This window comes from Ceratotherium simum, chromosome 13, assembly GCF_057802395.1.
Source record: "Ceratotherium simum simum isolate JZ-2026a chromosome 13, ASM5780239v1, whole genome shotgun sequence".
NCBI lineage: Eukaryota > Metazoa > Chordata > Mammalia > Perissodactyla > Rhinocerotidae > Ceratotherium > Ceratotherium simum.
In genome coordinates this window covers 25,283,466-25,305,103 of record NC_141912.1, presented here as the reverse complement: position 1 = coordinate 25,305,103, position 21,638 = coordinate 25,283,466, and the positions used below count along the sequence as shown (strand labels likewise).

The window sequence follows — 21,638 nt, the reverse complement described above, 5'->3', positions numbered from 1 at the left end:
GCCCTGGCTCCCCGGCGGCCACTTCTGCACGCACCCTCATGTCTGTGGTCTTTCCTCGGTCTGTCTCTGCCGACCGAAAAATGGCGGTGGGAGGCAAGCCCGGCATCCCCTCTGCCCCAATATTACCCCTCCATTCATGCATTGATTCATTCAACCAATAGTACCGTTTCAGGCACTGGAAATACAACCGTGAAGAAAACAGATGTGGTCCCTGCCCTCAGGAAGATTACAAGGCTGTGGCTCAGACGATAATAAAACACTTAGTAAGTAAAATACTGGTGATAAGCACGTGGAGAAAAAAAAATTGGGAAAGAGAATAGGAAACCCAAGCAGGGAAGGTGATAAACGACAGAGAAATGCGGATATCAGGGAACAGAGCGATCTGGGACGGGGGAAATCTCCAGGGCAAAGGCCTGTAGGTGGGAGTGCGCCTGGGATGTTCCAGTAATGTCGGGGAGGCCAGTGCTGAGTGGAGAGGGGTAGGAGATCTGGGGAGATGATCTCAGGCCTTGTAGGTCCTGGTAAGGACTTTGGCTGTTACTCCGTAGGAAATTGGAAGCCGTTGTAGGCTAGCATGGTCTGACATTCTTTCTTGTTTCTCCTTAGGTCGTTAAAAATTTCTAATTGTAGATGTTAACCACATTTACAAAATAACCTTCAGAGCAACATCTAGATTAGTGTTTAACTGAATAACTGGGTACTACAGCCTAGCCAAGTTGACACATAAAACTAACCATCACAGTGGTCGACCGGTCCTCCTCTGTGTCTCAGTGCACTCTTCCTGCAGTTTCTCTCCCAAGCATATGGAAAATGGCACTGTCTGCCATTCCCACATTTCTTTACATTATTGTCAGCAGTCTGTGACACATTGATCTGTGCATTCTCCAATTTCAGATGTGTGAAACAGAGCCAATGTGAGGGGCATTTCCATGGTCCCTGCTGGTCACATTGGGAATTGAGTAGAAGATAGGGTTCACACCCAGATTTCTGGAAATGATTGCTCGAAGTCTCAGTTTTCTCCCAAGACTTGTCTCTAGCTTGTTAACTCCTTTGACTTCCCAGAATTTCTGTGCAAATTTTGACAGCTGCCAGTCAAAGGAAAAACCCAAACCAAATACTGTTGGCTCTGCTGTCTTGCTGAATATCTGCCACAGTTCGGTCAAAGCTATACAAGGTGCTGTTGATGATTATATTGGCTACAAGCACACTAACAATATGATGGCTAATTTTATAATATTAAAGAAATGGATGCTTATTTCATGGAGTCTCAAACTGTGTGTTGATGTTACTGCACAAAGGGCACCATCTGCTCGCAGTGAGACAAAAGCCAATCATCAAGAGGCAAGATGGTGGAAAAGAAACGGCAGTTTATTACAGCTTGCTAGCAAGGGGGAAGATGGCCGACTAATGTCTCAAAGAACCATCTTAAAGGGGCACAAAATCTTACAGCAGTGATATAGGCGGGTGGGTTATAGGGGAGGAGGTTAGGAATGTTGAGCTTCTGGTGTTACAGACTGGGAGTGCCACACCAGATCTTTCAGTTTTCATTGATGATGGCTATCAGCATAGACTTTCTGTTTGGGGGTCATCACATTCCTAAGGAACTCAAAAGAACAAAGTTATCATCTTATCGCAGCTGGGAGGTTCGTGCACAAGCAGAGGTCATGAAATCTACAGAGCAGTTAGGTCTCCCAGAGGGTGCATATCCAGCTGGGTTAGTTTGTCAGAGATCATTCAAGGTTAATGGGGTCAATAGGGTTTCTTTTCTACAATATGGCTTCCCTTATGTCAACCTTTTCTTGAGCCGGTATCACTGAGTTCATGGACTTTCAATCTTTTTCTGAAAATAGGAAAGCTGGCAGAGTCATAGACTTTTACCTCCCTCATCCCCCCATCATGTATGTAGGCAGAGGTAAGTGCCAATGGCTGTCTTATAGTGTGACACAGAAATCCTTCAAATATTGATACAGTTGATTTCAGCATTATCACCACCACAACAAAGTTCAAGCAAGACAGTCAATCATAATTACAGATTTCATTTGGGATGTCACTTTCACAGCTACAACAATTTATAAACTCTTCAGAGTTTCACTATAGCCTTTTGTTCAAATTATATTCCCAAGGACAGATTTATTTTACAGAGAATAGAACAAATTGGAAACAGTTACAATACTCACACAAGCCCCCACGACAATGTAGAAATTCTTGTGAATGCTTTCAATTTGACATTTTATCAAAACAGATCCTTTGGACAAGTTTTAGGACAAGAAAGCTTCTCTCCCTCTGTAGCTGCAGAGGAAAAGGGACCGCTCCTTTATTTCTTTCCAAGACTAGGTTTTAATTGTAAAGCCGTGTATTTTTAAGGTGCGACTCTGGAATTCCACTAGTTTAACAGTATAAGCAAGAATCAGGCAGGTGGAACCGAATTTTACGGAAAGAAATGGGAAAGGAATGACTGGAATTTTAATTAAAAACAGTGAGATAAGGAACATATAGCTTGCTTCCTGCAGGGACCAGTTCTTGGTGCTGGAAGTGGTCTGATGTAATTGTGTTACACGACCCGGAGGGGTGTTCTCCTGTAAGTGTGGCCGGTTCCGCCCCCCTGGTCTCCTCCCGGCGCTCTAGGTCATGCTTCACCCTCGGAAGCAGGAGCTGCTGAACTCTTCCCCTTCCGGGCAGTTTCTCGAAGACTCCCGTGGCGCGCCCTGAGGATTCAGGCTAGCGCCTACGTTTTCCTTACCCCACTCCCGCGCGAGGGGAGCTGTTTTCCTATAACTACATGGTTGCTTAGGTGTTTGCGGGCAGAGCCGAGGTTCATCTTTACGGTCTGAGCAAGCATCTGGGCTGCTCGTGACCCTCAGCAGTGGGAAAGTGAACGCACAAAACAAAAACAAAGATCATTCCTTTTCCTTGTCGATTTGGGGACTAACTGACGTACTGGCTCCGTGGCTTAGCTGGTTAAAGCGCCTGTCTAGTAAACAGGAGATCCTGGGTTCGAATCCCAGCGGGGCCTGTAGTGGTTTTTCCTGCCACAAATAAAAGAGATAGGTGATCAACATGTAATCTTACAGATGAATTTTCACAACAGTGTTTTATGTGGCTCTGAGGGTGGACACTCTTATTGTTCACAGAAAAAGAGACAGATGAATTTGATTTTCTTTCGGAAGAATTTCTATCTTTCTTGGTGTTCTTATATTTTTATTCCACGTGTAATATTTTTTCAGCAAGTACAAAAGGATCCACGTGTAATATTTTTTCAGCAAGTACAAAAGGAACCAGGGAAAACAGAAGGCAAAGTCACCAAATTAAACCTAAAGCAACGTCATAGTCTCTGACTATTCTATTCTCTTTCCTGGGGAAATCCCAAACGGATGCACTCGCATCTGCAGGCTATATTTTTTAGAAAAGTCAACCTCCAGAATGATTGATAAATGTGTTGTTCAGAAGACTGCAGCATCTCAATTCATAGCAGCCACTAAAATCCAACCATATAACACAAACTGTAAATAACTATTTAAAAAGGTGGTCTTGTGCTCAGAGTTTTTTGGAGGAAAATCAAAGAGAAAACAAATATTTGTAATCGTGATTTTGAAAAGAAGGTGTCAGGGAGAAGCATTCATTTGATTGTATATCAGAGTGGATAGCCCACTAGAATAGGCAGGCTTGAAGCTGGCAGCATCCAGGCTGACTTGAAGAAGTCCAGGAAGGGCTGAGGTGCCTTCTCTCAAACTTGCCAAGAGGGAGGAAGAAAAACTGAGAAGTGGGAAAGAAGTCCAGACTTTTACTCATAACTGGGCCCCTTTACACAGAAACTCAAGACCAGGGAAATGGAAATTCGCTGTACCTGTTACCAGCCCTTTCACTCGTCTCCCAAGATCAAGCCCCCCACCAGGTGGCACAGAAATTTCCACCAGCCTGGGTTTTACCTCTGTAGGTACATTATTTTATGTAGATGGTCAAGGGTTGAAATATGATCTCCTGTCCTATCTGTGGAAACAAAATGTCTCAATATTTTGAGGACTAGTTTAGGAAACAACTCTTCTTTTATCGAGACTTTACTCACTCTGCATCTTCTTTCCTCACTTTTCCTTATGGGCATCAGACAGCAATGGAAAGGCAGATCCCGTTTTTCATTACATCCTCCTATCTTCTGTTCATGAAAGCCTTTTTTCCAGGCCAAGAGTACAGACCTCCCTGAAATGGTGAGGCCAGCTGGGTCACGGTGCAGATGTCAACACTAGACCATTACTTCATCCTGTAACCAAACCTGCCTTAACCTTCACCCTCCTGCTCCATCAGGCTCCAGGAACACATTTACAGGGATGCTTCCAGCCGAGTGGCCCTCAATAGATTGCATGATCTGTACCATTGAGGTAGTGGTACTGGCTACTGAAGCTATAGAATATTCCAGGTGAGGAATCTAACCATCTCTCCCCAAAGCTTAAAATTCTTCCTAACTCTCGGTACAGCAATCATGACAGTGATTTATGTGTACAAGTGGAAATGGTTTGCAATCAAATGTTTTTTATCCATTCAGTGCCTATTCGTCCAAGGCCTATTACGTGGCAGTTTCCATGCTAATTACATACAGGTCATGAGTTCTGCCCTAAAGAGACTGGTGGGAGGATAAGGCAAACAATTCAATGGCAATTGCAATATAGTGGGATGTGATACCACTAGGAATGGAGAAAACTGTGGGCCACACTTTGATACTTAACTCAGACTGGGTAGAGGTAGAGGAGGTGGGGAAAGACTTCTTGAAAAAAGTGACACCTAACCTGAGCATGAAGGAGATGTAGATTTTATCCAGGCAAGAGAGTGGACCAGGGAGAAGGAGAGGAAGAGGTGCTACAGGCAAAGGGAACAGTGTGTGCCTAGAGGTGAGAAAGAGAATGCCCAATTCAGGTAAATGGAAGCAATTAGGGAGGAGGTGTGCTGATCTTGAAACTTTTCTTTGTCTAGAGATTACCGTAGGCCCTTAGGCATCCTCATCATGTGTGACCTCATGAAGACCACAGATGGACTTGACAGTTGATAAGTATCATGGCTCATGCTTTCTTTTAAAAAGACTGTGTGTTAACAAAGCAGTGTGGATGACATTTGCATTTACAAGCTGTGGATTAAGTAGGGCCTCTAGCTGGGCTGCTGATGTTCTTCTGTGGGCACATGGGGCAAAAGGGACTGTATTGTCCATTTCATTGTGTGTAGCAACACTCATCTACTTGCTTCATATCTGTTTCTGCTTCCAGCCTGTCTACTCCTCAGGGTAGGGGCTGTACCAGTCCTGTTCACTGCTGGATCTCCTGAGTCCAGCACGGGCACTGGCAAACAGTGGGTGCTCAGTTATAACAAAAAATATAATTTGTCAGGCATTTATTATTTGCCAGGCATTTTTTGGGCATTTATTATTTGCCAAGCACTTTATACATACTAAGTCATGCAACCCTCACAGCATACTAATGAGGTAAGTTTCAATTATTTCCTCCATTTTAAAGAGGGCACCAAGGCACAAGGATACACAGTCACTTGCCTAGAAGGTCAGACAGCTCATAAGTGGCAGAGCCCAGGTAGCCTGCATACCACTGGACCAACCTATTGGCCCTCCAAGCACCTCTAAGTGCTTCTCCTCTTACCCTAAGCGTTGCACCTATTTGCCATTTCCTCCTTTCTCATACGTTGCCAGGGCCCAAGTGGGGATTCTAAATGGGCAGTAGTGGACTGAATATGTGGCCACCTGGGCAATAAAGGGAAATTTCATTTGTTTGTTCTTTTCTAACCTTGTTGATGACAATCTTTCTAATACATACCAATTCGCTTTTATTTCAGTATGTATGAATCTTTCTGTGAGTTTTGAGGATTTTGGGGGAGAGGGTGAAGGAAGAACAGTTCTGAATATCAATGATCATAAAACAGATTTACCCCTATTTTCTGCCTTTGTAACCTGGAATTAGGTTGGATTTCTTTTTCAAAAGGGAATGGCGAGGAGAAATTTCCAGTTATCTGAGGTTTTTGATTAATTGAGGCTTCACAATAAATTATGTGAGAATAATATTCACTATCCAAGTTTTGAATTCAAAATAGAAATGTTGTATGTTAATATTTGTAGCTGTAGCTAGTCATGCCCAACATAAGCAGGCTGGACATCAGGAACTTGAATTTGAGGAATATTTCTGGAGATGTCGCTAAACATGAACTTCTGTGTGTCTAAATCATCCTACCTGGGTGCTGGGTTCTGTTCTGAACTGCAAAATTTGTAAACTGTCAGATTCTCATGACCTGAAATTCACTCCTGCTGTATCTGAAGGAAAATCTTACACAGCCTCATAATAGAATATGTAGGAGGATGTTCATTGATGGCACCATTATTTGTGGTGGCAAGGCTTGGACCCAATCTGGAAGTCATCCCTGGGTGAGTAGGTGGACACACACTGACCTCTATGCAGCAACTACAAGCAATTGGTCTATTTGTGGTGTAGATGCACACACAGCAACACAGATAAATCTCAAAACCGTGGTGCAAAAGGAATAAAGTAAAAAATAGGATGAGATATATGATACAGTGTCATTTATGTAAATTAAAACGCATGCGCTGAAACCAAAAATACATATTTGACAAAAACATGCAGAAAGTAAAGGATGACATTTTCACTGATTTTTTACGGGGATGGGAGATGGGAAATGAGGTTGAGGAAAGGGAATTTAAAAGGGTATAAATTTTTCTTTTATGTATAAATAAATAAAAGAAAAGAGGGGCCCTGTGGACATCAGGTTATCACACACTATCAGTGTGATAATTGAGGAGTAACTTTCATTCAGTTCTTTGAATGGGAAGGAGAGAGAGGGACGACTAGATAGAGACAGAGAAAGGAGATGAGATTAAAATGACTAGATCTTAAATTGTCTTCTGGGCACACAGTGCTTTCCTTCTAGAGCTCGGATAATTTATTTAAAAAAGAAATGATCATTACACGGTGGGAATACAGGAAAAGGTGGTTATTATCTGTCGATTGTAAAAGCTGTACTGTCAGGAGTGGGATTCGAACCCACGCCTCCAGGGGAGACTGCGACCTGAACGCAGCGCCTTAGACCGCTCGGCCATCCTGACTTGCTGGGTGCCTGATCTGCTCAGAATTCATTTCTGTGTCGACCTAAACACTACTCAACTTTTTTCAAGATATGGGAACTCTTTGGTTAAAAAGCGAAACCCTGGCTTAGCGAACCGCCCCGGACGCGGATCTGAGTGGCAGCGCGGAATAAGACTGCGGCTGCTGGGGCCGCAGAGGGGCGTCTTCTGTGTGAGCTCGGATTCGATTCCAGGCTGCCCCGGGGGACTGCCGCGGGCGGGGCGGCGCGGGCGGGCGGGCCACCTCAGGGCACTTTCTCTCCACTCTAAAATAAATAATGCACCCGTGTTGCTAGAATTGCCTTGCTTAAATTGACATTTTCGGGAGGTTTTAGGCCATTCCAGTTTAGTGCTCGTTAGCTCCTCCCGTTTTCCTTTCTGTTGTGAATCTCCCCGCTCGTGGTTACCCTTGGGACCGGTGTAGGGGGCTGGGGATGTCTTGCTTCTTGTTCTGAGTTTATCTAACTGTACACTGAGGATTCGTGGACTTTTCTGTACGGATGTTATCCTGCAATATATAGTTCAAAAAGCAAAAAAGTGAGTAGTTTCTGTATCTACTGAACCCGGCTCTTGATACCAGGCCTCTACTGCAGCAATTTTTCTAAACATACATAAGCGTCAGACGTGACCTCCTTCAGGTGTTGTTAGCAAGGGGTAGCAGTCAGGATTCTATGGTCGGAATATCACTGACTGGAAGCCAGGAAACCTGACAGTTCGAGTTTCAAACAGAACTGGAACTAGTCAATTAACTGCCTGGAGTATTTTAGACAAGTCGTTTTGCCTCTGTTGACCTCAGAAACTGCTAATTTAGGCACTTTCCAGTTTCATCTGAGTTCAATTGTTGAAATACAATGCTTAATCTCTTAAATTAAGCAGCAAATCCCCATCCCCAGGGAAACAGTTAGATGCAAATTCTCAGGACCACCCAGACCTACTGAATCAGATGTCTTGAGGATAGGGGCCAGCAATCTGCGCTTAACAAGCGCTCCATGTGTTCCTGAGACATGCTCAAGTTTGAGAACCACCAGCTCAAAGTGCAATAACCCTATAATTCTTAACAGAGAAACTGTTCTGACATTACCAGGAGGTGAAACGTGAAAGCATATAGATAACACCTCTCATACTCTTCTAGGGCAATGGTCCTCCCCTGGGGAGATTTTTAAATATCTCAACATCTTCCCCACCCCAGACCAATTGAATTAGAATATCTGAGAGTTCTGCTTGGGAAGTGTATTTGTTAAGGGTTCCCTTCTACCCCCAGGTGATTCTAATGTGCACCCAGGTTTGAGATCATTGTTTTAGGGTTTAGCTTTAAAGAAAGGCTGAATCATTCTTTTAAGGATGAGGTGCAGCCACATTCAAAAAAGTATTCAGGCCTATGTACCAAAATATTTGTAAAACATGGAGCAGAGCAGTCCAAAGCACAGGTTACAATGGATGTTGCGAGTGTGTGCATGCTGAGTGTGTGGGTGCCCACCTGCACTGGGGTGTCAGCATGTGAATCACTGGAGATAGCTAGAGATGACTATAACCAAAGGAGGTGTTCCCTGGTGGCTGAAATGCTGGAGCCCAACCTTTCTGGGAGATAAGATGGAAACAGTCTGTAGAGAATATTAAAATCTGATTATTGGAGTTGTTGTGTGGGAGGACGTTGTATGTGAGCATTTTGTGAAGACAAATATATATCTCAAGGATGCAGGTAACATTTCTGGGTTCCAGAGGTCCAGCCACACCCCGTGTCATCATGGGATAAAACAAACAATGAATCTAGATAATTTAAAGGACAGAGAAAGTGAAAATCCCCAGAGGAGGAAGAAATGGAAGCTTCATGAGAAGATCATTGACCAAGAGGTACAGTACTTTTTTTTCACCTCTTCATTCATGAAGTTGATCATCCATGAATGAATATACCAAACAGTAACGAGAGAGGGAAACAGAGAGCTCATGAGGAGTTTGAGCTACATGAAAATGTATATATATATTTGAATAAGGAAGTATTGTGGTTAAAACATGAATTTGGTTTAGAGGAGAAAGGGAGTGAATGTTCATACAAATTTCTTGAGGTGAGCTGTTTTCTGGTGAACATGTGGTGTTTACCTTGGCCAGAGGATGAAAGGGCCCAGGCCAGAGAAAACACAGAACACCCAGTTAAATTAAAATTTCAGATAAACAATGAATGATTTATTATTATAAAGTATGTCCCATATGGACATATTTTATTTGCTAAATCTGGCTATCCGACCTACTTTCAAAGCAGCTGGGACAGTAAAGACCCAACTGCTGGGTGTGGTTTGGTCTATCCCCACATGTATCTAGAAAACATTCAACAGCCATCTCTCTGGGGTAGGTCAGCCATACCTGTCCTAACCTCCAAGTCAGTCTCAAACTTTCTTGAGTGTGGAGCATACTTATAACTTAATCTCTCAATTGCTATTTATTGAACAACTAATATATAGCAAGGGCTTTTTTTTGTTTGCAACAAAACAAAATCCCTGCTTTCATGGACACTTACATCTATGAAGAAGACAGACAATAGAGAAAACAAATAAGCTTCTAATTTCAAATAGTGGTAAGTGCTTTGAAGAAAAATAGAGCAGTGAAGGGTCAGAAAGTAGTGGAGCAGGAGTGAGTGCAGTGCTATTTTACAGAGGGTAGTTAGGGAAGGCATTTGAGTAGAAACTCAAATAAAATGAGGGGTGAGACATACAGATATCCAGGGGACAGGGAGAAAACACAGCAAGGGCAAAGGACTTGAGATGAGAATGAAGGAGCTAAAAAGCCTCTGTGTCTGGAGGAAAGTAAGGAGGAGTGGAAAGAGCTTAGGGTGCAGAAGTGGCCAAAGGCCAAGTGGTGTACATGGGGCCTGAGTTTTACCCTGACTGCACTGGGAAGCCACTGGAGGATTTTAGTGATATAATCTGATTTGTCTTTAAAAACAATACTCTGACTGTTATATGGATAGCTGGCCATAGAGTCAAGAGTAGAAGCAGATGCTATTTCAAAAATCCAGGTAAGAAATGCTGATGACTTAGACCAGGGGGCTAATTGTGAAGGAGGAGAGAAGTGATCCTGTCCAGGATATAGTTTGAAGGCAGAGCAGATAGAATTTACCAATAGTTTGGAGGTGGGCAGTGAGATAAAAAGAGGAATTAGGGCTTACATGTATGCTTTTGGCTTGAGAAAAGGGTTGAATACTAGAGCCGTTAACCAAGATGGGGAAGATGAAGTGAGGAGTAAATTTATCAGTTGTATGATGAATTGTATTTTAGCCCTGGTAAATGAGAGGTGCCTATTATTTGTTCCGTAAAGGCACTGAAGAGTCAGTGGGATATGTAAGACCAGTTCAGAGGTCATGTTGGGGCCAGAGATGTGTCTCTTGGAGTCATGAGCAACAGATGGGGTAGATGGGAGTTAATATCATGGTAGACAGAGAAAAGAATACAGTCTTTGTCAGGTTCTCCAAAGGATTAAATGTCTCTAAATAACTATAAACTAGTCAGTCAGAAGTTCAACTCAATAATTACAATAATATAATAGTGTCTCACCGTGATTATTAAAGTGTCCAAAGCCATTGTCCTGGCACTTGGTCATCTTCCAGTGCTGTTTGGCTGTTTGAATGGAACTCGTCGCTGCCCTGACCTCCCTCTTATAAGATCTTGAGGCCAAATTCTTGTACAATCCAGTACAAGATTTTTCTCTGGCAGTAACTTAATGTTATGTTAATTCTCTTACTTGTCCTAAGTTGTACATTGCTCTGTGAGCCAACACAAGATCTGCTCAGCTCAGAGGATTGTTTGAATGTCATTACCTGGACAACGTCTTGTAGTGTAGTGATCAATAGCATGGACCCTGGAACCAGACAGCCTAGGGTCAAATCCTAGCTTTACCGCTCACCAACAGGTAATAGAAGCCATCGCATCTCTCTGTACCTCAGTCTTTTTGTCTAAAAAATGGGGATTGGACTGGTACCTACCTCTTAGAGGTCTGAAAAATGACATGATTTACCAAATGTAAAGCACATGGAACAGAACTGGCATATAAGTGCTCTGTTACTGTTCGCTACTATAATTATACATACTCAGTTGTCCCAAAAATGCATTTTGCACATTGATTGAAACATGAGGGCACACTTCTTGAAGAGTTCTTGGCACTGCAACTGAGATCTTCTGCCTCAAGTAGATGCATAATATTTTGAAGCAGACATCTAGTCAGTTGTCAAACTTCAAAGTGCACATGAATCATCTGCGGATGTTGCTAAAATGCAGTTTCCGATTCAGGAGGTCTGGAGTGGGTCTCAAGAATCTGTGGTTCTAACATGCTGGTCCAGGACAAGCATAAGTAGTAATGCTCGAAAGTGTGTGTGGCATCCCCATTCAGTGCTCTTTGCAGTGGTCAGACAGTTCTCTGGGATGAATTAGAGTTGCTTACTTCCCAAGTCTGACTTTCCCTTGGGAGACTCTTGGCTGCGAGTCAAGTACTTTTATGGACACTGGAAAACTTGGCAACATCATCATAAGAATCTCAGTTGATAAGAAACACCAGTGTAAACAGAATCATTCACGTGGTCTAACCTTGGAATCTTCAGCCTCTTACAAAGGCACCAAGAGTCATTTGTGGGATGTACTAGCTAGGATATAGCTTCAGTTTTGTGTAAGAAAGTTTCAAACTAACTGTGGCTTAAACAAGATAGAAATAAACTTATTTTTCTCTTATGGAAAATCAAGCTAGTAAGGAGGCTCCATTTTCCTTGAAGATCATGTGGAAAAGGGACGGGGAGGGGAGTCACAGAGCTGATTAAAACCTGTGACTGTTTCTCTTTTTACTTTCAGAGAGGGGATCCTGTGGCAGCCCCGTCTGTTCTGGGTGAGATTTCACATACACATTTCAGGATACACATTATACTCAACTAGCAAAGCAACTTGCTGAAGTTCCCAAGTATTTTTAAAGAAGCTTGGACTTTGTTTTTCTTTGACTTCTAAAAGTGTAACTTGAACACAAGTGAATACTTTTAAAGCAGGAATAAATGATATTCTTCTCCCAGGTGTACAGTGTAGGGTGGGTGGCATGGGTGGGCAGTGTGGGGTGAGTAGGGTTTGAGGAAGGGACAAGGAAAGGAGGACATTGGGTGCTGGGGATCCATGAAATGATGGAGGAAGGAGCCCTTTCTCTCTGGTTCTCCGGGTCCAAGCCCTCGGTCCAAGTAGAAGGTGGCATGCTTAGTTGCTTTTTTCTTCTTCTGACCCTCTATATGCCTAAGAATCTCCTGAGGCAATGGGTCCCACCTTGGTAGTTTCTCTAAACAGTGTTCTGAAGCTCCAGTCCCCAGATGCACTTAATCTGTCCTCCTACTCTACTGTGGTTTGCTCAGTGGAAGACGTCTTGGACAGATAGCAAGAACACCTGCTTTCAGGTCTGGCTTGGGCACATACTATGTACTTTTAGCCAAATCACTTCATTTCTCTTGGCTTCAGTTTTCTCATCTCTGAAAGGAAGCAACTGGAGTCAATGTCGACAGTCACTTCACACTCATTACATTTTCTCCCCAACCCTTCCCAAACTAAAACCTCTGTGATCTCCTGATTTATAAGCCGGTATGCAGATTCACTTTTAAATAATCTGGTAATACATCCATGGAAATGTGATTATGTATACATTGTTATGTAGATCTTGAACCCCAAGTCAGTAGAAAGATACCAAAACCAAAATCATTACCAAAACCTAAATGGAGGTGGGACCTGGGAGCTCACAATGATAAAAATTGAGTAATGGAGTATTGTTGTCATTGTCATATTCCACTTGGAGTATAGTGAATGTGGTGATAATAGACCTGCGTGGTGTTCAGAATTTCCACCTAAGAGAGAATGTTTAGCTTTAATTTGTCATGATTTTCTGTGAGGGTAGCAGGTAGGCTGAAAATTTAGAAAAGTTGGTTTTTCGCTTAATTATGAGAAATATAATATGGTGCAATAATGGAAATAATGTTACTGTGAACATAATTTGGAATTTTGAGTTCTTGTTTGTTAAGTAATAGGTCTGATTTTGATGATTTCTCCGCAGGAGGCGTAAAAAGAGGTAATTTTCCCACCATTTGGTGAATCTTTGGAGACACACATTCTGTCGTGTTTGGCAGCAGAGCTGGTTGAATTGCATTAAGATCAGACCCTCTGTGAGGCGGACTATTCTTGATCCTCACTTGGGGCACCATAGGGGAAAGTGGGCATCTCACGGAACTATGAGGGCCTTCAAGTAGGAATCCATAGGGCCTCCTTTCTGGAACAGTGGTTTCCAAAGATCACCCAACTTTTTTTTTTTTTTAATTAGGAAGCATTACCAATAAAAATTTCCCAACTATTTCCTCCTCCTGGAAAAGTACTGTTAAAATTTGAAGAAGTGGCTTCACTTGCCTACACCAGGAGTCAATTACCTTTTTAGTAGTAGAAGTGGAGTCACCACCCAAACAGAGGGTAAGGGTAGGTAGCCATTGCCACGGTGGCCTTTTTGTAAGTAGCTGGACCCTCGTGGGACAATAGCCCAGGGTGCCCGCCTGCCCTGGTGAGCCCACTGCCATCAGGCCCTGGGATAGGTCTTGGATAAAGAGAACCACACTGCTTTCACCAGCTGCATTCCCATGCAGATTTCTTTCCTCTGTTTTTGTTTCAGTTTCACTTGTTGGGACAAAGAACGGAAGGTGCAGATGCAGCTTTCAGCAATCAGACAGACTTATTTATTAGGTTAAGACCATGGGTGACGTCTACCCTGGAAACTGGAAAAATACAAGGGAAATGGAAGGTGTGAGCCTGGATAAATTTGCAGTCCATTCGTGAGACAAGCCACATGTATATAGGAAAATGCAAACACAAACAGAGGCAAATACAAACAGGTGCAATCCATCTAGCTGCACTGACCACAGTGACGCAGCATTCAGGAGACCCTGGGGAGAGCAGCACATAGGAAAGCTGAGTGGGGAGAGGGTGAATGGTGACATGATGTGAAAAGGGATGTCAGTTGAAGCTAACTGAAAGTAGGTTTGAGGGGTTTAAACTGGACGTTGCGATGAGAGCTTGAGGGGGCATGAGGCTGAGACAGTGGCTGATAAAGTGGTGATATCTCTGAAGGATGATTCCTGGAAATGCCTTTGAAATGGAGAGATTGTAGATCCAAAGGAAGAAGAGAACTTGAAACTTGTGGAGTCCACAAAGTGAGGTTGGAATGACCCCCAGGCAAGAGAGAAGCAAGAGGGTGCAGAGAGGGAAACAGAGCCTGAGGCATGGCTGTGCACATAAACTTTGAGTTTTGTTAAAATTCTCTCCTTCATCACACCTCTGTCTGACCCCCTTCCCCTGCTCCTTTCAGCTCTTCTCTACTCCTCTTTGCCAATTGTTCAGATCTCACAGAAGTAGGGCCAGTCCCCTCTACTCTGTAGGACATGACTTTGAAAATTTGAGATATAGGCTCTAAAACTCTAGGGGCAGGCCAGGTGTCCATCACTGGCCTGGGTTCACCTCACTTTCCTCCGTCATGGTGTCCCCTCCAAGTTCCTTTATGGGATTTCAGCCTTGGATCTTCCCTTTCCAGAAACCTTTAGGTTTTCTGTTTGCCTAAAACCCCTTCCTCTACATACTCCTATGCTAGACATCAAGATGTTTCTGTCATGACCACATGCCAACCTAACCCCATCTTGGTCTCTGAGCTGTCCTTTGAGTTTTCTTCAAGTCCCTTTCTATAGGATTTAGCCTCAAGGGATAGGAGAACACCAGAAGCAGTTTAAGTCACCCCTGTGCCCCCTGAATTTTGGTACAGAAACAGATTAGGAAGGTCCTATACCCACACTCTCTAGCAGCAGCCACACAACCTTCCCAAGACTAATTAATCCCTACCCAACAGGAAGAAACAGGGGCTGGGTGAAGCTGGCAGCTGAAGCCTCAGGGAGTGATGGAGGAGAGGTGTTTGAGCAAAGGAAAACAGTTAAGTTGGGATATTCCTTAAGGTGTCCCTTGGCTGGGCTGGGTAGGGATTAGTTTAGAATGGAGGGTATCTGTATCCCCAGAGGCAGAGTCCTCCCCCATGGGGGACAATGGGATCTCCTTAGAAAGGTCCTTGGCATCAGCAACTACTAGGACTCCCTCAGGCCCATCAGTGATTGGGCAGATGGTCAGGGGCTTTTTACCACTGGACCACAGGCAGAAGAAGGGCCGGAGGGGGCCAGAGAAAGAGGTGCTGAGGAAAGTATAGATATGGGATCCATCAGTCATGTTGTAGAAGGAGACGTCTCCTGATTCATAGTCCAGGAAAATCCCAACCCGGTGAGGGGGTCCTGCCAGTGGAAGAGGGGTCCGGAGTGGGGTGAGGGCCCAGTACCCATTTCCGTACAACTCCACAGCCCAGAACCCATTCTCAGGAGTCATGGGGTCAAATCCTTTCTTAACCACATCCTCCCTACACACCCCAATTGCCCAGTCAGTCCTGTCTCCCACCTCCACCTCCCAGTAATGTCTTCCTGAGCTGAAGGCCTCACGACCCAACACGCAAGGCCAGGAGTCAAATCTCTCTGGTTTCTCAGGCAGTTTCTGACGTGAATCTTCCAGTCGGACAGATTTTGAATCCTCGTACAGAAAGAGGTGGGGGTGGGCGGTGTCTGGATCCAGAGTCACATCAACTAGAGACAGAAAGAGTGAGTCGGAGCATCAGTGAATGTTAGAGGTAACTAGACCTATCTTTTCTTCTCCAAAGAAATAGAGCCCTGTTCTAGGAGTTGAAAGGTCTCCTCAGGAGGAGAGCTGTTTGGCCTGCTCAGCTGTCTCTATTCTGCTTGTCCATCCACAGCCACAGGGTGATGTATGAGCCAAATGTCCCCAATGCCTAAGAGTACCCTGTCAGAAGAGGCTTGTCTCTAGCCATCTTCCAAGGGCCCTCTATGTGCCCCAAGGAAAATGTTGAGGCCATTTGCCATCATCTTTCCTCTCTCTATCTTCACCACTGAAATGTGTTAGTGTTTTCATTTTCAAGTATTGTAGGACTTTGCATCCCTGGGGGATAGAGCCTCAGAGGCCTTAAGAAGTTCAGAACCACTGACCTGCATGCAATGTAGCCTTTTTCCATTCTGCAATGAAATAGAGAGAAAGAGTCATTGACAGGTTTTATAATAAGAGAGAGAAAACCTTGTGGGTGAAATATGACAAAAAGAGAGAACTTACTGAGTTCTTCCAGGAGTTTCTCTGGAAAACAAACAGAAATACCTTAATGACCTATTAGAGCGGACATGAGGGAGGGGACAAAATAGTGTGAGAAACACACAAGGGAGTAATTGTTTAATTCATGACTATCCGATTATTGAAACACTATCAATAAATGAAGAACAAGGATTGTGTTTTGTTTTCTAAGAAATATGCAAGAAGTTCCTACTGGCTTGAGACGAAGTCTTTAATCATTACTGGGAAACCTAGTTAAAAGTGAGGATAGAGTCTGAGGGTCAGTACTGAGGAAACATCAGGTCTAATATCTCGATTAGACTTGGTTTTGACTCTTCCTGCACCCCAAACCTCTGTTCTTCTTCATATTGGGATCAGTGACCTCAGGAGCCTTATAATCCCCTCTGGCTTTCAGAATTCTAGAATCAAATATCTTCCCATTGGCAGTCATCCTAAAGGACTTGGATCCAACTATACTCGGAAGCACTCCTGACAAGTAGCCTGGGATTCTACGACTTACCTTTAGAGCTGAATTCATCCTTCCTCTGTCTGGATCTTTCCTTGTATAGTCTCCAAGTAAAAAATATGGACCCAGTTGTGAGAAGTCCTAGGACTATCAAGATGACAGCCACAGCCACCATCCAGAGAGTCAGCCTTGGGTAGAAGGGAGCTAAAACAAAATCCCCAAGAAGAACATTTGCTGAGAAACTCTGAGCAAGTCCAGCTCTTCTCCTTATTCCAAAGGGGGTTAGAAGAGAGGATGACCTGGACCTCTCCCATTCTTCCCATGGTAAAAATAGTCCCTCCAATGCCACTCTAAGCTTTTCAGAAAAATTTTGATCTTAGGTAAATAGAGCAGAGAAAGAGAGGAATGAAGATGCATAAGAGTCATTTTGGGACAGGAACTATGAAATAAAGAATATAATAGACCAATTCATGTTATTATGGAAATTCCTCCTTAACTATCAATGCAGGATGGGAGCCAAGGGGATGAGGGAGGTAAATAAGGAAGAGGAAATGTTATCTCTGTGTGCAACAGAATGGGACTCAATGACCAAAGAATAAGGAAAGGTTCCCACCTGAACCAGAGGTAGTGTCTAGGGAATAACGAGAACATTTGCTTTCCTGAGGACCCTGGAAACTTAGAGCTGTAGCATGGAATGAGGAGGAGAGAGGAGGGCAAGGGTGGAAATAGGAGAACTAACTTAGTTTTCTTTTTACTCAAAGAGAGAAGGCTTTGGATCAGGAAGGCCCCCAGGGACAATGCTTCTCTATCTAAGATATATATCCTACATGGAAAATCTGGAATTTCTATGAGATCTAGGCAGAGTTTATGCCTTCAGTATCTTTACTCTTTTAGTGAAGTTGGTGCGGCTCCCTCAAGTCAGTGGGCAGGAGCTTAGGTGAGGAAAGTAGACAACTCTGCCAGGAGGTCATGGCTGCGCAGGTATCCCAGGTGATGTGGCCCTGAAGCTGTGTCAAATAGGAACCCAGCATTGGTTTTACTGACCTGGTATGGAAATCTCTACTTCCTTCTCCTGGCCAAGAAGGAGGTTCTGGATACAGCAGGACACATTCTTCATGGAGGTGTCCCTGATGACCACTGAAGCTACCACAGTGAACAAGCCTTCTTCATCAAGATTCCTGGACTCTGACATGGATGCAAACGTCTCTCCCTTGGGAGTTCTCCACTGCACCTGGGGCTCTGGGTACCATCCCACTGAGGTGCACTCCAGCCGGATCTCTCCACTGTCTTGAACTTCCATATAGATGTAAGGATCAGAGCCCAGAGCTATTGAAAGAGAAGGTGGCCTTACTCCTTTAGTGGACACACTTCTGGGAATCTTATAATGATAGGGCCACATAGTTTGAGAAAGAGAAGCACAAGGGGACTGGGAATGAGGGGAACTCATCTCTGTATTTCATTATACAAGGAAATTGAGGTATCAATAAAAAGAATTTCATACACCTTATCAGGGAGGGATGCCATGTTGGGATTCAGAGTTTGAAATGTGGGCAGGAGTTTGATGGGCAGACATGGGAGTGCTTGTCCAGTCAACAGGAACAGCAAGACCAATGGCTATGAGGTGCGTTAGTGGTCTAGGCTGGGAGCTCCAGAGGTGGAGAGAGCTCTGTGGTTGGAAGTGTTATAAGAAGGCTTTAGGGAGGAGCAGAACTAAGACTGGGTATTTAAAGAAGGAGTATCTTTGAGGAGAAAGGGGGTTGGAGGTTCTTTGCACTGAGATCATAGCTGACAATTTAAATTTCCTTTACCTGTGATACTGATTCAGGAATTAAATGATTGCAACCTCATCTTCCCTCACACAAATATGTCTTAACATAAATCAACATAAGGCTGTTCTTCCCGTCTGTTTAGCCTAATTATTTTCTTACAATTCTACAAAGTATGGAAAAACACATATCTGCAGAGTAGAGTCCTTAAACACATGTCCACAACCATTGACTTAAATCCATATTCCACGTTTGTGTGTATATGTCAGAATGTGTATTCTTTTCATGAAAAGGGCTCCCACTTTCAGCAGATTCTCAAAGGTGTCTATCACTCATAAGAGGTAACAATGACAGTTTTATGCTATCAAATCTCTAGGGTTTTATTGTCAACCTTTAAGATACTTCCCTAAAAATAAAATGTGATTTATGCATGATGCTGTCACAGGGGGCACCCTGTTGTAGGCAGGGACCCAGATTTCTCCCAAGTATTTTTCAGACTTTATCTTCATTTGAATATATACTCTAAAGGCAATATATTCATATTACATTATACATTTTAGAGAGTCTTAGGTACAGTAATAATATCTTACAAGAATATAATGCTTTTAGAATTGAAAAAGCAGTTTCTTGTATATCATCTAATTTTATTTCATTCTTGCAAAGTCTTGTTTGACAGGTGCTGCCCCAGTGTTACAGCAGGAAACATGGCTCAGAAAGAGACTTGCTTGATGCCATTCACTAGTCAGTGGGAAAGTCAGACCTCTACACATACTTTCCTCCTGAATGCTTACCAGTTTCCTTATTGTTTCACTCTGAATTTTGGCTTGAAGCAAAAACAGAAACAAAAACAAAACCTTTTCTAGGTGGATCAAGAATGTTAAAAAGCAGCCATGCTCTATCTTAGGAAATCAGTCCTTGGGTACTAATCCATAAACCACACCCACATAATCCATAATCCACATCCACAAGGCTGTGGATGCTCACCACAGCCTGACTGTAATGGTGAAAAACAGACACAATTTAAGTGTTCAATTCTGAGACATGATCAAGTAAATTATGATGTATGGTGTACTAATAAGAAAGAATGTCATACAGCCATTACATCTTACATTTATTTAATTAATAGCATAAGGAAATGCTTATCCTATAATTGAGAGGAAAAAGCAGGACATAAATGAAATAAAGCTCTACAAGAAAGAATTCGCTGCTCTCTCTCCACTCTCAACTCAAACCTCCTTCCTACTCAGCTCCCATTCTAGGCCTGCCAACATCTTCCAATCTAAAAGCGATTTGGGGGATGAATCTGATGGCTTCCAAAGTAGCAGATCCATAGGAAAATATGTATCGCATGGGAGTCACCAGATACAGTAAAAACCAGTCTACTCACCAGCCACCTTCAGTTGCACAATGGCCTCCTCGTAGCTTTCTTCCTGCCTGAAAAAGCATCGGTACTCCCCGTCGTCAGAGGCCTTGACCGGGTGTATCTTCACAGCGACGCGCCCCGCGGTGATGTTGGTCTCCACCAGCGTCGCTCGCCCCCGGTACTCGGCCATCTGCTCTCCCTCCTGCTCCCGCCCGTCCCGCTGCACGAACACCGCGGGCGAGACCTTCTTCCGGAACCACCGCAGCTCCATGTGCTCAGCACTCACGTTTGGGGACAGGTGACAGGGCAGCTCAGCGTCTTCCCCCACTATGGCCAAGATGGGCTCCGGAGGTCCAATCACCTCAAGGTGAGCTGCCGAAAAACCAGGAGGGTCACACAGGGTGTGGAGATGGGAGTTGAGGACTGACACAGACCAGGCTCCCGCCAATGCCAGAGTCTCTCCATTTCTCTTATTCCTACAACAGCCTGAAGGAGTCCATCTGGAGACTCCAAATGCGATTGTTTACATTTACTGAGAAATTTCAACCCTGGAGGTCAGAGAGGGAGAGAGACATAGAGGGAACACCTACCTGAATCCAGTGTGGGCAGCCAGAGCAGAATGAGGGTGAGCAGACATGTGGGTGGGAAGGAGTTTCGGCAAACTGCCATCTCCAACCTTTCCGGGTCAGCAAGATACTGGTGTCCTGGAGTCGGTCAGGAGCTTCAACCTAGGGGATGAGTGGACAGGAGATAACTGTGGGTTCTCTAGACACTGTCTCCCCAGTCCTCCCAACAGCTCTTTCCATCTTGGAATGCTCTAGTCATTTGCACCTGAAGCCTTCTCTCTGCTTCCTCTCCAGTGTAGACTTGCAGTCCATGCTGCCAACAGCACCCACCCACCCACCACCCTAAGTTTGGTTAAGCATGTATAAAACAACAAAATGGGCCCTAAAACCCCCAAAGAGACTTAGGAAAGGGGAATTTGTGAGGAAGAGTATCCATTAATGGGTTGCATATAAATGAACAGATCTTGGAACCACTGCCCTAAAAATCTCTTCTTTCAAATACGATAATTTGGTATTTGCTTTTAGCAATGACAACAAAGATAAAGCCATGGAGGCAGAGACAGAGACCAGAGGAATAAACTGGAGAAAAAAAGAGGAAAAGGTGGGAGGAGATAGAACAAGAAAGGGGAGCTGAAGAGAGTTAAAGGGCTTGAAGAGTGGAGAGCCTGGTACTAGACAGGAAGGAGCCAGAGGGAGAGAAGATGCCCCCCTGGCTGCTGGCTCTCTCAGGAGCTAAGGGTAGTTGCAGACACTGACCTCGGATCTTGGAGGAGAAGGCACGAACGAGCCACTGCTGCCACGTGAGAAAGCTGGTTGTGGCCCAGGGAGAAAAGCTAAAGGCCAGCAGGAGAAGGAAGGGGGAAGTGCTCTCAGGAAAACCTGCCTCCAGGTCCCTGATGTATTTACTTTGGAAAAAAAAAAGTTTTCCGGAGAGGTAAAGGGTCTGTGGACTTGTGGTCTTCAGCTCAGAGATCAGGATATACACTGATGAGCTGGACTGAATACAGGGGCATAGAGTGAATAAGAATGTCAAAAAAAAAACGCTGAAATGAGACATAAGACCTTGAGCCAGTTCATTCAGTTCTCAGAGACTCAGTTCTTTTATCTCTAAAATGGGAATATTGTTACTAGTAACTTCTTTGGAGAGATGTTGGGAGGATTAAATG

The 21,638-nt window shown here is 43.9% G+C and overlaps 1 protein-coding gene and 2 non-coding genes across 3 annotated transcripts; 1 reads left to right on the top strand and 2 right to left on the bottom strand.

Annotated features, from left to right (window-relative positions):
- Window positions 1-2,939: 2,939 nt before the first annotated feature.
- Window positions 2,940-3,013, top strand: TRNAT-AGU (transfer RNA threonine (anticodon AGU)). The gene has a single exon. It is a non-coding gene; the product is annotated as a tRNA-Thr (tRNA).
- A 4,009-nt stretch (window positions 3,014-7,022) lies between these two features.
- Window positions 7,023-7,105, bottom strand: TRNAL-CAG (transfer RNA leucine (anticodon CAG)). The gene has a single exon. It is a non-coding gene; the product is annotated as a tRNA-Leu (tRNA).
- A 6,696-nt stretch (window positions 7,106-13,801) lies between these two features.
- BTN1A1 (butyrophilin subfamily 1 member A1) lies at window positions 13,802-21,292 on the bottom strand. Its single transcript, XM_004443209.2, has 8 exons — window positions 21,229-21,292; window positions 20,497-20,634; window positions 19,931-20,278; window positions 17,822-18,103; window positions 16,832-16,981; window positions 16,318-16,338; window positions 16,197-16,223; window positions 13,802-15,779 (listed from the first exon to the last, which is right to left on the bottom strand). Exons 2-8 carry the CDS (start codon window positions 20,573-20,575, stop codon window positions 15,106-15,108), a joined length of 1,581 nt encoding a protein of 526 aa, XP_004443266.1. The 5' UTR covers window positions 20,576-20,634; window positions 21,229-21,292; the 3' UTR covers window positions 13,802-15,105.
- Window positions 21,293-21,638: the final 346 nt, after the last annotated feature.